We start from the raw sequence: 14,304 nt of genomic DNA on the forward strand, positions 1-14,304 counted from the left end.
AATTTTGACAAGTCATTTATTATTGGGAATAATATTACTAAAAATGACTTATAGGGGAATATATATTTCGAGGAGAACCTATTAGACTACCAAACAATTTACCCCATACGTGCAAGATTGAGTGTTCAATGGACTACATAAAACCTATTTAAGTAAAAATTGAACGAAAACTTTAATATAAAATATCTATTAGTCCCGTAAACGATACTATCAATTCTTTTTCACATTACTAAAACTGACAAAAAAATAAAAAAAGCATCTAATATTTTCCAATTTCTGTCTTTAGAATTATCCTAAAAAAATGAAACCAACAAACCTTAAATAGGAAAATAGTAAAAATTCAGATTCTTACTCAAACGATCCTTTTCCAAATTTCCCAAACACCTACCTATCCTCTTACATATATATGATATATGCCTCCATCCTCTCTACTTCTCTTTGTCCTTAGCTTGCTTCTCTACTTTTCTCTCCTTCAAGGTAACCCTACATTCTTCCTCTTTTTCTCTGTTTAATGTTCTGTGTTTCTTCAATTTCTCCGATACATAGTTTCGTGAATTTTCCTCGTTTTCTGGTCTCATATGTTGCAATGATTTAAATCTGAGGGAGAGAGAGGAAGGAACAGCCGTGTCGCGTTTGTCAATTGTCGGTGGTTAATTTGAATCCGATCATGTTTTTGTTGTGAATTGGTTGCGTGTACGCAGTGTGGTTTTATCAATCTGCGGCGGTTTGTTGTGGTTTTTTGTAGTACTGTTTTGATGAGTTGATTGTTTTTGACGAGGAACAGTGCGTAGAGGTTGTTGGGTTGCTGGAGAGGATCATCGGACTATATGGCGGATTACGAGAAGCTTGAACATTACTCTGCTTCATCGGAAGATCACCAGGTAATTTGCTCTCTCTGTCTCTCTCCTCTGTAATTCTCCAATATCCACATACTTCAATTCTGTCTCATTGTTCTCTTTTTTGTTTTGTTTTTTGTTTTTTGTTCTTTCCAATTATTGTTTGATTCTTTTTGGGTTTGAGGAGCTAGTGTTTTTTAGTTTTGGAAAATTTTTACAAGGCATAAGTGTTAAATAGACCCATCTACTATTGCGAAGTGCTCAATTCCCACCACGAATTAAATTAAGTGTCAAATAGGCCCATCTACCAGCTAAATTTGTTCAATTGACATTTTTTACAGGTTGCTAGCAGGTTGCTATTTAATTATTAAATATAAATAAATAAAATTAAAAATTAAAAATTAAAAAATTAAAAAATTAAAAAATTAAAAAATTAAAAAATTAAAAAATTAAAAAATTAAAAAATTAAAAAATTAAAAAATTAAAAAAAAATCAGCCCCCGGCTGTCCGGGTGGCTGATTTTTTTTTAATTTTCTAAATTTTTTATTAATTTTTTATTAATTTTTTATTCTATTTATTTATTTATTTATTTATTTATTTTTAATAATTAGATAGGCAACCTGCTACCAACCTGTAAAAAATACTAATCGAACAAATTTAGTTGGTAGATGTACCTATTTGACATTTAATTTAGTTCGTGGTGGGAATTGAGCACTTCGCAATAATAGATGGGTCTATTTGACACTTGTGCCTTTTTACAATGTTTTGTTTAATATAGTTGTACCTTGTGGTTTGCAAGTTGTACTTTTTTTTTTTTTACATTTCAAAAAATTTCAAAATATTTGAAATTTCATTTTGAAAGTTGATTCGATATCTAGACATTTCACTTTAGGTTATATATATATATATATATATATATATATATATATATATATATATATATATATATATATATATTTTAAATTCATAATCTATCATTTTATTAAGAATTTGTGTTTTTAGGGGAAATTTTTTAACACTTTTAAAAAACTATCGAATTTAAGTTTGTGAATAAAATAACACATATTTAGAGATCGAGTTTGTGTGTGATGTTCAATATTAATTCGATTTTAGATTATACGACACTCGATCAGTTATAAAAAAAATTATATTAAAATATAAAAAATTGAGTAGTCTAATACATCGTTCAAAGTGTATATATATGATAATATTTTTAAAATATTTCAAATCACTTTTTACTTTTTTTTTTCTTTGGTGGGCTTAGAAGGAAGGAGAGAATGATAATATTTGAAAACCTTTTCCTATATCCTATCTTTTGCCTTCAAAAGAGGGATTTGCTATTAGATTTTCTATTAATTTTTTTCCCATTAAAAAATGTGGACAAAAAATATCATACCAATAGATATTTCAAAGTCATAATAATATTAAAATAAGCACAATGTGACTTCACTGTGGGGCTAGCCAGTGCTATAATCACGTGCACCGTGGAGTGGCCTAATGTATGGCATTGTTATTAGCCACAAACAAAAATTGGTCCTTTTAATTGTATGCCCATATTTTTAAAACATTGTCGGTACAACCTAATTGCCTTAAGCTAGGAGATGTAACTAACATGTCGTCGTAGGTGGTTGGGCCGTCTATTGAATGCCCTACCTCAACTCTCTCTTTGGCTCCTAGTGAATGGTTTTATCACTATAGGACGATAAAATTCGAATATGAATCTATTGTTTGATTGTTTAGAAAAGAGTATTAGTGTCACATTATACGTCGAATTTTATTGACTCTTTATTAACTACTTGATATAATGTTTACCTAATAATTAAGTTAGGAATATAATTTAAAGAATAAACAGTTTTGATTGTTGACCGATTACATAAATGATATGATTTAATTTAATAGTACGTGTCTATGTGCATTGCACAATGAAGAGTTTCAGCTCTTCACCTTTTGTATGATTTTAGTGGCATACATTATAACGAATGTATAGTGAGTGTGAATGTAAGCTATGATATTTGTAGGAACGGTAGACTCTTTAAAAAGTTTTAACTTGATCAACAACACGATATTATATATGTAAAGGAGTTAGATAAGCCGGCCACTTATGAATAATTTAGGTTAATTTATCTCTTTGTGATTTTTTACTGAGCAAAGTCACAAAATGAGATTTATCCGGTACAAATCATCGGGTAGTAGCTGTGGATTTTCCTCGTGATTGAAAAGAAAAAAAGGAGAATCTTTAGTAATGTTGATGGTTACACATTGAAAAGTAACGTCTAAAACTTTGAAATTTTGATGAAGTGTTTGGATTTGTTTGGTCTGAGGTTTGAACTAAGAACGCAGAAAATTCTGAGTTTTACACATTTGAATTGAACATTCTAGTACATGTCTTTTCCTCGTTAGAGCAATTTTGAACTTAATTGACTGCGTTACATGTTATGCTTAATACCTAGTCAACCTATGTAACGAACTTTGAAGTTCATCAAAGACCAGCCAATAGCATTAAGGTCAGGTTTCACTGCTTTATCAGTTAGGTATTTGACTGATTTAAAAATAGAAAGTTGTGTTTAAATTTCATTATCTTTTAATTTTATTTACTCATCATTAATGTATTTGAAATTTACTATAGGCCACCTCTTTGGGTAATAAATATGGAGACCTTATGCCAAAGAAGAAACCTTTGATCTCCAAGGCAAGTTTAATTCGATAATTAATAATATATTGTGAATCCATATATTATATGTGTGCGTGCACGTATGCGTTTTTCAATGATTTTTTAGTGTAGTATTGAAGATTGTAAGGGTTATTGTTACAGGACAATGAACGTGCATTCTTTGACTCCGCAGACTGGGCTTTGTGCAAGGTATTTAATTGCAATCTAATGCTTAATAAACTCAAAGAATTGGAACCCCCAAGTTAGTCGGGCTATTGCTTGGTAACCATAAGGTTCTAAATTCAACTCCAAGTAAGAGTTGTCTATTGACCTTTTTGGTTTGAGCCGGTCAGTTATGAATAACCTAAGTTGGTTTACTTCCTTATGACAATCGTTATGCTGTGCATCCGTATGCACCATGCATGGTGCATACGGATGCCAAAACGACGTCGTTTTATTAAAAAACGCGTGTCTCCCCTTTAAAAAAAATTCAGGTTCGATTCCTAGCAACAACATTATATTGTTCATTCATTCTGCAATTTTAATTAGTTCATAGATTATGGAATTATAGTTCATCGATTATGGAATTGTAGTTCATCGATTCTGAAATTTTAGTTTATAGATTATGGAATTTTAGTTCATTCATTCTGGAATTTTTAGTTCATAGATTAGATTATGGAATTATAGTTCATCGATTATGGAATTATAGTTCATCGATTATGTAATTTTAGTTCATATGTTGTTGCTGGGAATCGAACTTGATTTTTTTTTTAAGGGGAGACGTGGTTTTATTAAAACGACATCGTTTTTGCATCCGTATGCACCATGCATGGTGCATACGGATGCACAGCATAATTTGCCTCCTTATGATCTTTAAGTCACAAAGCAGAGTTTACCCTATTCGAATAGTTGTTTTTCCATTGAGCGACACATACATTAACATTGGTGAAATTTTATTGTGTTTCCCCATCACTTATAATGCAGCAAGGGGCAGGGGTGAACCAGAAATCCGCAGTGGCCATAGAAACACTGCGTCCGAAGTTGCAGGTAATGTTGTCACATGTTACCTTAGTCGATCGATCCGACGAATTAAATGATTGTACTAGGAATAATAGTGGGTCGAATATAATGTTATTTTTGGTTATATACAGAGAACCCCTCACCAGCAGCTTCCTCCCCGAAGACCAGCTTGTACATGAGTACATCTTTGAAGTGACAACCATGTGGATGGGTGTTTTTAAGTCAGTAGTTTGGTTGTATCATTAACACTTACTTTGCTCTTTCATGGAACATTATTTCTTGCAACTCGCCCAATATACATACATTTATGCATGTATGTGATCATGATTCATCATTCATGAATATATATATATATATATATATATATATATATATATATATATATATATATATATATGTAGTTCTCAGTTCTGAGGTTATATATCTGGCCTGTCAAAAGCATTTGAAATGGACCGGGGAATATACTCACCATTTAAGAGGGAAAAAAATAGCGGATATTGATAATTTTATACTGTATAAGGGAGTGAATATTGCACCGTTAAATTAAAAAAAAAAAAAAATAGACCATCAAACTCAGAAAAAAAAATGTAATTAGTAATCAATTTGATTGGGGTGAGTGATCGTGCACTCCCCATAATTGAGCTGATCCGTTGCGAAGGAGATTAGTCAAGTATGGTTGGATTAGATTGAGAAGGTGTTTACAATAAGGGGTGTTAACACTTTGTAATTTATGGGCTTAAAATCCAATTGCTTATATTATTTGCTGACAAGGCACTTTACATGAAAACTTTTGGCTAATATTGTAGCACTGATCTGACGTGGACATACTTAAATCTTTTTTTTTTTTCCTTCACCATCCTCCTCAACAAATTTGTGTGACATTTCAAAATTTTGACAATAATGTGCACTATGAAAGAATTGTGTGGGGACGAGAATCTTCCATCCTAGTCTAGATCAGATCCGCTCACAATAAATCAAAGAAGTGAACACAAATGCTCATAATTTATGCTATTTTTTTCTCTTGTAAAATTGAATTGCGTCATATAATATATGTAATACTTTTTAGTTAAACATAATATTTTTTTTAATACATTTATAAAAAGTATTAGACATTTCATAGTGATACGGTCTCATACAAGACTTATTTTTTGAAAAATATAATAATATTATTGAATAGATAAAGATAGCCATTTTAACAATTGTACCGTCCACCCATATTTTTGAATAGATAAAGATAACCATTTTAACAAGAGCCAATACAAGTTATACTTTTTTTTTTTTTTTTTGGGTGCATACTTGTGAAGTTGTACTTGTTAAAATTATTATAATTTAATTTTTAATGCAAAAAATACTTTTAAACCATTAAAAATTATGTTAGTTAAGTATTACTCCGTAAATACTAAATGAATTTACTTAACTATAGTTACTTTAATATATTACTCACCAAACTAATTTACTTAATTAAATACTATATTAAACAAATATATTTTATTATATATGTAGAGTATCACTTACATATTTAACTAGACAAACTTATCTTCATTAGAAAATACATATAGATAACAAATATATGTAATAAAAAAATACTAATTAAATCTTCTTTATATAAATATAAAAACAAAGTTAATAATTAATTATTTTTATATAATATAGATATAGATTATGTGGTTTGTTTTATTTATCTATTTATTATTTTTAAATTATTTGAATATGATTATAATTTTAATTTTAATTTTAACTTAAGCGTTAATATTGTGCGCTTCTCGTTCATTAATAAATTTTTAATATGAATACGTCTAAGAGCTTGTCGGCAAATTATGCTGTGCATCCGTATGCACCATGCATACGGACGCAAAAACGACTTCGTTTTAATAAAACGTGCGTCTCCGCTTAAAAAGAAAATCAGGTTCGATTCCCAGCAACAACATAAGAACTAAAATTCCATAATCGATGAACTATAATTCCATAATCTAATCTATGAACTAAAAATTCCAGAATGAATGAACTAAAATTCCATAATCTATTAACTAAAATTTCAGAATTGATGAACTACAATTCCATAATCGATGAACTATAATTCCATTATCAATGAACTATCATTCCATAATCTATGAACTAAAATTCCAGAATGAATGAACAATATAATGTTGTTGCTGGGAATCGAACTTGATTTTTTTTTTAAAGGAGAGACGCGCGTTTTTTAATAAAACGACGTCGTTTTGGCATCCGTATGCACCATGCATGGTGCATACAGATGCACAGCATAACTCCTTCGTTAATAAAATGCTTTGGGGAGAACAATTGTCGTGCACACTACCTACCATCCCTCATTTATTTATAAGTTTTGCAACTTTTGAATTCCCTTGGCCATTCCTAATAAAATAAAATAAAAACTTGTTGGTAGAAAAATACTTAAACTTGTAGGTCACGTCATTAATTAACGAATAGTCTATTCAAAAGGGTGTCCTTTTATGGTTGAATAATATAGTTAGGAGATTTTCTACTTTTCAATAACATTGTATATATATATAAAGTCTTTTCAGTTTTTGTATTCATAGTATTCGTAAAAGCAAGATACATATATTTATACTTAATATTGTCGGCATATAATTATCGTTTCATGATATAAAAATTTGACATTAAATTGAAATTTTTTAAAGATACAGATATAATAACGTAGTTGTTACAACAATATAATAAATATTTGAATTGTTTTATCCATCAATAAGCCTTAAAAAATATAATAGAATATTCGATTTGAAATCAAGACAATTTGAGTCCCTAACCTTGCAACCTATGCTATGCTATAAACTTTTCACAAAAGGATTTTAGTCTTCAAGTTACCTTTATAAATGATTTTTTTTTTTTTTTTTTTGAAAAAAAGTCTACAAGTTACCTTTATGGCATGCATTGGGCAATGAACTACTGTACTGTATGTTATATCTTGTAGTTTTAAACTAGCTAGAGACCTGTGTCAAGTAACTTTAATTCCCCAAAGGGCCTCTCACACCCTGGTTCAAAAGAATATTTAAAAAGATATAAGTCATGACGATTAAATGGCTCAGTAAATATGGCTAAATGTCGATGCGCACAAGAGATCTGTCCATTTTAGACATAAACCTTACACTGTTCTTGTCAAGATCCGAACTTTGATCTCTTCTCCCAAATACTGCCTGATAAACTAGTGAGCTAAGCCTCTGCGGACAAGTAATTGTATTAACCGTACATATGGAGAGGGAAACTACCGTTAAGTTGATTGGACAGTTAATTTTATAATTACAAAGTTTTAAGTTTGACTTTCTAAGAAAGATGTCTATTTTTAAGCCGGCCAACTATAAAAAACCTAAGCTAATGTACTTGGTCAATTACAAAACGAGTTTCACCTAAAACACACATTTGGATAGACGTTGCTTTTCGGTAAATAAAAATTATAAAAAATTATACAACAATGTTGTATTTCACATGTCTATGTATATATATGTGTGTGTTTTGGTTTCCAATAGTCAAAATAACCTTCACCAAGAAAGGCTAAGGTTGTTCACTTGCTGCCCAACTCTTCTCTCTTCCAGGTCTTCCATACCCCATCCAATTCTTTAACCCTGCATCGAGCACATCGCCATTTGCCCTTTTTACTCGGAAATTTTAATTTGCTCCAAATAACTTGTCTTACTCGACTGTTAATAATAATCTTCTGCTATAAGCTTTGCTCCCCCATACACATTATATTGTCAATTACTGTTTCTTAATGGCAAAGACCTCGTAATATTCATCCATAATCTCGTAATTTTAGGTAAGCTTTAGATTCCATCTATCTCCGTTTTTTGGGTAAAAAACCTTGTTAGTTGCAGCTAGCATCTACATACCAAACATGCATGCATAATTCCTGCCTTATTAATCTTTGAAACACTAGAATTAGGTAGGTGTGACATGTTTTGCTAATTAAGGTTGTACCTTAGCTTCTGTTTTTAATTTAGTTATCTATATATACAACAACAAGCCAAATCGTTACCAATCCCAGAAAATTAAATGGAATTCTCATCAGCTGCCATGAAACATTGGGTTCTACGTCTAGCATTGAGCTTCATCCTCGTTTCCCATTTCAGATTAGGTAAGAAAAACCGGGATGCATGATTTCTTGCACCAAATAATTAAAACCTTAATGAACATATTATTATATTGTGGTTACGTTTACAGGAGTGGGAGGTGACTATGATCAGCCTCACACGGGTGCCTCCGGAGTTCTTGGGAACGAATATATACCCAGTAATGGAGATTCATCGGAAAATGGAGGCGGCAATGGATATTCATCGGAAAATGGAGGCGGCAGTGGATATTCATCGGAAAATGGAGGCTCCTATGGTCATGAAAATCCAGATTATGTTGTCTCTAAAGCCCTCTTATGTTTCGATGAGAAGAATGTAAGTTCATTATTCTCATTCTGCAACTTCTGTAAGTTCATTATGGCCCTGTTTGATAAAATGGCTGTTAGGTTATAGTCGTCAGCTGTTAGCTAATTGTGTTAATTAGATGATATAAATAGTTGATAACATTAGTTGATTGTAAAAAAGTGTTTGGTAAATTAGCTGTTAGCTGATAGCTGTTTTGTATAATTTCTTTTCTCAAAAAATTAATTGAAAAAGTTGCTTGAAGTAGTTTTTTGAATTTTAGCCTTTTAGAATTGCAAAAAGCTAATTAACCAAATATTTATATTGATATTTTAACTAAATCAAACAATTAATAGTGGTCAAATAAGCCAAAATTGGCGTATAGACCAATTTTTTACCAAATAGGGCCTATATGTATATATTATGTTGTATGTTTTTGTCTTTGAAGGAATTTTAATTTTCAAGAAATTGTGTTGTATATATGAGATGATTGAAATGCATGTTTTTTGCATATATAATGTTGAAGATATATAGCAGCTGTGAGGAAGCTTATAGATTAAGTGCGAGTGGAGAGCTTCATGTGCCACCGGATTGCACAGATGAATTCTGCAATGGAGCTTGCTTAAAAGAAACCGACCTCATCCTTCATTGCATTGAAGCTATTCTTTCAGACTTTGAGTTTTACAACAAGGCTACCATCAATGATGTGAGGCATACTATCAAAGAAGGATGCAGCTATGGCCCTAGTAGAGGTGTGTATGTGTGTTTTCATCTTCCATTGCATTCAAATTCTTTTTGGAAAACAGTTTTTTTTTTTTATTTGGGTCCCCAACCAAGTCAGTGCGATTGTTGATTTGGTAACTGCAAGATTCCAAGTTTGGTAAATAGCTGTTAATTAGCTGATTAGGTTAGTGAGTTTGACTAGTTGATAACATTATTTAGATGATTGTAGAAAAATGTAGGGTAAATTAGCTGTTAGCTGATAGCTTATTACATGCAAAATGACTTTCTCAAAAAAGCTACTTTGAGTAACTTTTTGAATTTTAGCATTTTTGGAACAACAAACTGTTACAAAAAAACTAATTAATCAGGGGTTTTTTAACCAAGTCAAACAGCTAATAGTGACCAAATATGCCAAAATTGACTGATAAGCTAACTATGTTACCAAACATGGCAAAAAACTACTATTTTGTGAAAATTTTAGTATTTGTATGTTATTGTTTTTGTGGGTGGTTATGTATGTTAAGATGATGAAAGATTGTTGACAGGTAATTTTAATGTGGCTGAGCATGTTCAATATGAAGAGAACAATGCATTCCAGGCTTCCAAGGCTGTCTTCCACAACCTTAGTCTCATGTTTTTGGCTCTGTGGTTCTTCCTCTAGAGCTTAATTACTGTCAGATTAATTAGATGAAGAGGAGATCTCAGCTCTGTGGTATTATGTGAAGAAAAAAAAAATACTTTCTATTACATGACTGAAGGTTTTAGAATAGTTGTGATTCCATAACTACTACTAAATAATTTTATTAATTCTAGTTTCATGTTCTTAATATTGATTTTGGAAAGTCATCATATCGTTATTCTATTTGGAATTTTATTTTTATTTTATGTACATGTACTAATATTATATTGTGTCATATGATTTAATTAATACCAAATACATTGTGGTCTAATGGTATCCAGTTGCATTCCTAAGTAGAAAGTGATAGGTTTGAGTCTCAGTGGAGCTGATTAGTAGTTTGGATGTGCCCTTCCCTTGTAATATATAAAAAAATATATGATTTAATTAGTAGAATGATTGATAATTCACGGATAACTAATAAATATAAACATTTTCTGGGCTATACAAATATACAATAGCAAATTAGCAACCCCGGCCCATTTAGTAATTTTATATTCTGTCTTTGTACTGCACACTAAAACGACAACCATTATAGTCGCAAATTATGCTGTGCATCCGTATGCACCATGCATGGTGTATGGTGCATACGGATGCAAAAACGACGTCGTTTTGGTTAAAAAAATGTGCATCCCACTTAAAAAAGAAATCAGGTTCGATTTCCGATAATAGCATTTTTATATGTTCATAAATTCATAACTATATATCCATAAATTCATAACTATATATCCACAGTGAATGAATGAAGTAAATATCTATAATGAATGAACTAAATATCCACAATGATTGAACTAAATATCCACAACGAATGAACTAAATATCCACAATGAATGAACTAAATATCCAGAAATTCATAATATATATCCACAATAATGCTATTGCCGAGAATCGAACTTGAATTTTTTTTTTTTAAGTGGGACGCGCGTTTTTAGTCAAAACGACGTCGTTTTGCATCGTATGCACCATGCATGGTGCATTCGGTTGCATAGCATAACTATTGCATTATAGTGACTTTAGCCAACTGAGTACTAAACGGCAAATTATGGTCCACACAGTGTTACGTAGACTATAACAAAAAGTACATTTTTAATATACTAAGTGTATATTATTTGTGTACTGAATGTACATTATATAATATAACGTACACTCAATAAACAAATAATGTACATCCCCTGAATATAATGTACATTTTTAATATATTAAAAGTACATTATTATTGTACTAAATGTACACTATTTTACAGTATACAAAATATGATCCACACAATAATGATTGGTACTAAACGACAAATTATACCATGGACCTGGGTTGTCTACCTTACATTGTAGACCCTAGTCCAAAAATAACATTCAGATTCTGTATTTATAGTTGACACATTATGTACCTCTAGTTGATAGTTCTTGTACATGTAGCTATCATATTATGTGTCAGCAATTATCAAGTCAGCTTTCGTATCTATAGTTGACACATTATGTACCTGCAGTTGATAGTTTATGTATCTGTAGCTATCATATTATGTGTCAGCAATTATCAAGTCAGATTATGTATCTATAGTTGACACATTTTGTACCTGCAATGCAATATGAATCCTGGTTCATGGTATAACAATTGGTACTAAACAAACAAGAATATATATGTTGGGACAATACCAACCAAGTTAGTCAGATTGTTAACTTGGTAACTACTCGATTATCAATTAGAGCGGCTTATCGGTATTATTGGTTTAAACCAATGGATAACCTATATTAATTTATGAAAAACCTGCCGCCATTATTTAAGTGTGTGCACTGGAAACCTTGTCTTGTGAGTTGTACGTGACCCTAACAAACAAAGTATCCTTGTGACCATTACATTCTAGCCAGTAAAGGCAGATCATAGAAAATGTGAACTACTCCAAAATCCAAATTACACATTCTAGCCTGTAATAATGGCAGATCATCTAGTCTCTACATTATATTGCCAGTTTTGGGTCGCTCTCTAATTCTACTATTATATAGCAACAATAATGATTAAAGTCTCTTGAAGTGCACTTTGACTTTGCTGTTTTGAGCTTAATGGAAGAGTAGTACGTGATAGTGATATTTGGTTGTATGTGGGTTGAAGGTAGATGAAGATGCAATTCAAGTATAGAATTAATTAAATTTGGTTTAATTTGAACTTTGAACAAATAGCGCGCAATAAGGATGTATGTGGTCTAATCCTTCGTTTTGAGTATGGAGCAACCTTAAATTTTCAGGCCAACTGTCACACTCAAAAGAGGTGTTTACAGTCCATCGAGATGATTAGTTATTGTGTCCGACGGTGAAAATCTTGGGTATACTAAAAAATGTAGTATCTGTTCATATACTTTCTCAACCCTCTATTGAAGCTCGGACTCGCAACCTTCCACATGAAAATCTAACCCAGGTACCATTAGACTACATAGTCTTGGTCTAATGGACAAAGAACCACAAAAAAGAAGATTAGCCTAAGTAAGTTGCTTATAATTTATGAGCTCAAACCAATTAAAAAAGTCAATAGTTGTGATTGAACTTCTATTTATGTGCTCACCTAATTGCAATAATGATTAAATTAATTAAGATAAGTACCATCCATCAACCTTAAAGTATGTTGGTTTCTTTCCACAAAACTAGATGCAAATATGGCTTGTTTACCAAAAATGGGGTTATACAATTAATTGAAAATTTTTAATTTCAATTGAAGATAATTCAAAATATTTCACATGCCATGCATATTATGCTTAAAAAAATATTATTCAAAATTTTAAATATTTAAGATAAAACTCAGACATCACCAACCTAACTCGACGCATACACATGCTCATAGTGGTACTCAATATAATTCACTTATTACTAGCATTTGTATATTGATACGAAGAAAACAATTGAAATTCAAACTATAAACTTTAATCTAATTACATATTAAATACTAGCAGATTAAACATTTTCATAAATCAAAAGTTTTGAGGCTGTCAAAAACATTTTCATCGTATTAAAAAAAAAAAAAACAATTAAACTGATCGAAGACATTGAATGATGACCACGTTGCCATGTTGGCCTTTGCTGCATATGAATACAGGTGGAATTTCTTGGACAGGTAAAATTTGTCAGATCACCAAAAAGGGTGAATTGTCTCTTTCACTCTCATAATTTGTTCTTTATTGCCCTACTAAAGTGTTTTTGTTTTTGTTGTTTTTATTTTTTAATAATTTCTTTCAATAACGTGTTAGAATAATATATATTATAAATTACAATAATAAAACTTTTGAGGTAAGATAATGTACTTTATGTGTTAGAATAATGTACATTATAAATTATAATTAAAAATATATATTGCAACAGGTCACGTAAATAAAATATTACGCAAAATAACATCAATTTTGAGCTGTTATCCACACAGCTGTGTGGACAATAACTATTGTCCTCTTGGATCTTGGGCTTAATTCTCCCAATAATGCGATTTCCTTTCCAATACAAGAAATCTCAGTCCATGTACTGGAGTACGACCTATGTCTGCACAAAAAGATCAGAATGAATATTTAACTGAAAAATACTGTGTACTTTCGTTCTCTACTTCAATTTTTACACTTATATTTAAAATTTTAATGTAGATAATAAAATAACTTATTAGTACCTGTCACATCAAGAAGTAAAATTAATCGATGCAGTAAGAATTGGGAGTATATATAATAGAACCCTATTAATCATATTCTTCTAACCCAACACACACACACACACTATATATATATATATATATATATATATATATATATATATATATATATATATATATATAGGGTAGGGTTCCAGTGAGAACATGTGCTTAGGTGAGAACGTGAGAACACATCATGTGCATCCATCTAATATTTTTTAATGGTCTAGATTAGATTAAGTGTGTGCGAACGCGCATTAAATGTGTGCAAACATACTAAATCGCGTTTGCACACATTTAATGCGCGTTCGCACACACTTAATCTAATCTAGACCATTAAAAAAATATCAGATGGATGCACAT

General features: G+C 30.9%; 2 protein-coding genes across 5 annotated transcripts; both read left to right on the forward strand.

Moving 5' to 3' along the window:
• Positions 1-365: 365 nt before the first annotated feature.
• Positions 366-4,838, forward strand: LOC109175347. Its single transcript, XM_019324606.1, has 6 exons — positions 366-477; positions 785-881; positions 3,463-3,525; positions 3,649-3,696; positions 4,471-4,533; positions 4,638-4,838. Exons 2-6 carry the CDS (start codon positions 828-830, stop codon positions 4,683-4,685), a joined length of 276 nt encoding a protein of 91 aa, XP_019180151.1. The 5' UTR covers positions 366-477; positions 785-827; the 3' UTR covers positions 4,686-4,838.
• A 3,179-nt stretch (positions 4,839-8,017) lies between these two features.
• Positions 8,018-10,503, forward strand: LOC109175367. 4 transcript variants are annotated; one of them, XM_019324630.1, is made up of 5 exons: positions 8,018-8,296; positions 8,549-8,614; positions 8,701-8,924; positions 9,418-9,643; positions 10,160-10,503. In XM_019324630.1, exons 2-5 carry the CDS (start codon positions 8,554-8,556, stop codon positions 10,273-10,275), a joined length of 627 nt encoding a protein of 208 aa, XP_019180175.1. In that variant the 5' UTR covers positions 8,018-8,296; positions 8,549-8,553; the 3' UTR covers positions 10,276-10,503. The 4 variants fall into 4 exon arrangements, with proteins under 4 accessions (XP_019180175.1, XP_019180174.1, XP_019180176.1 ...); XM_019324629.1 differs by lacking the exon at positions 8,018-8,296 and having other exon boundaries at positions 8,327-8,614; positions 10,160-10,281; positions 10,342-10,503; XM_019324631.1 differs by lacking the exon at positions 8,018-8,296 and having other exon boundaries at positions 8,327-8,614; positions 8,701-8,778; positions 8,827-8,924.
• Positions 10,504-14,304: the final 3,801 nt, after the last annotated feature.

Source organism: Ipomoea nil, unplaced genomic scaffold (genome assembly GCF_001879475.1).
Source record: "Ipomoea nil cultivar Tokyo-kokei standard unplaced genomic scaffold, Asagao_1.1 scaffold0688, whole genome shotgun sequence".
NCBI classification, from domain to species: domain Eukaryota; kingdom Viridiplantae; phylum Streptophyta; class Magnoliopsida; order Solanales; family Convolvulaceae; genus Ipomoea; species Ipomoea nil.

Excerpts from the sequence above, each read along its gene's own strand:
- LOC109175367 (XM_019324628.1), top strand. The coding sequence starts at position 8,533 with ATGGAATTCTCATCAGCTGCCATGAAACATTGGGTTCTACGTCTAGCA. Across the intron at positions 8,615-8,700 it reads CGTTTCCCATTTCAGATTAG|GAGTGGGAGGTGACTATGAT; the intron begins GTAAGAAAAACC and ends TTACGTTTACAG. Across the intron at positions 8,925-9,417 it reads TATGTTTCGATGAGAAGAAT|ATATATAGCAGCTGTGAGGA; the intron begins GTAAGTTCATTA and ends ATAATGTTGAAG.
- LOC109175347 (XM_019324606.1), top strand. The coding sequence starts at position 828 with ATGGCGGATTACGAGAAGCTTGAACATTACTCTGCTTCATCGGAAGAT. Across the intron at positions 882-3,462 it reads CTTCATCGGAAGATCACCAG|GCCACCTCTTTGGGTAATAA; the intron begins GTAATTTGCTCT and ends AATTTACTATAG. Across the intron at positions 3,697-4,470 it reads CAGACTGGGCTTTGTGCAAG|CAAGGGGCAGGGGTGAACCA; the intron begins GTATTTAATTGC and ends CTTATAATGCAG.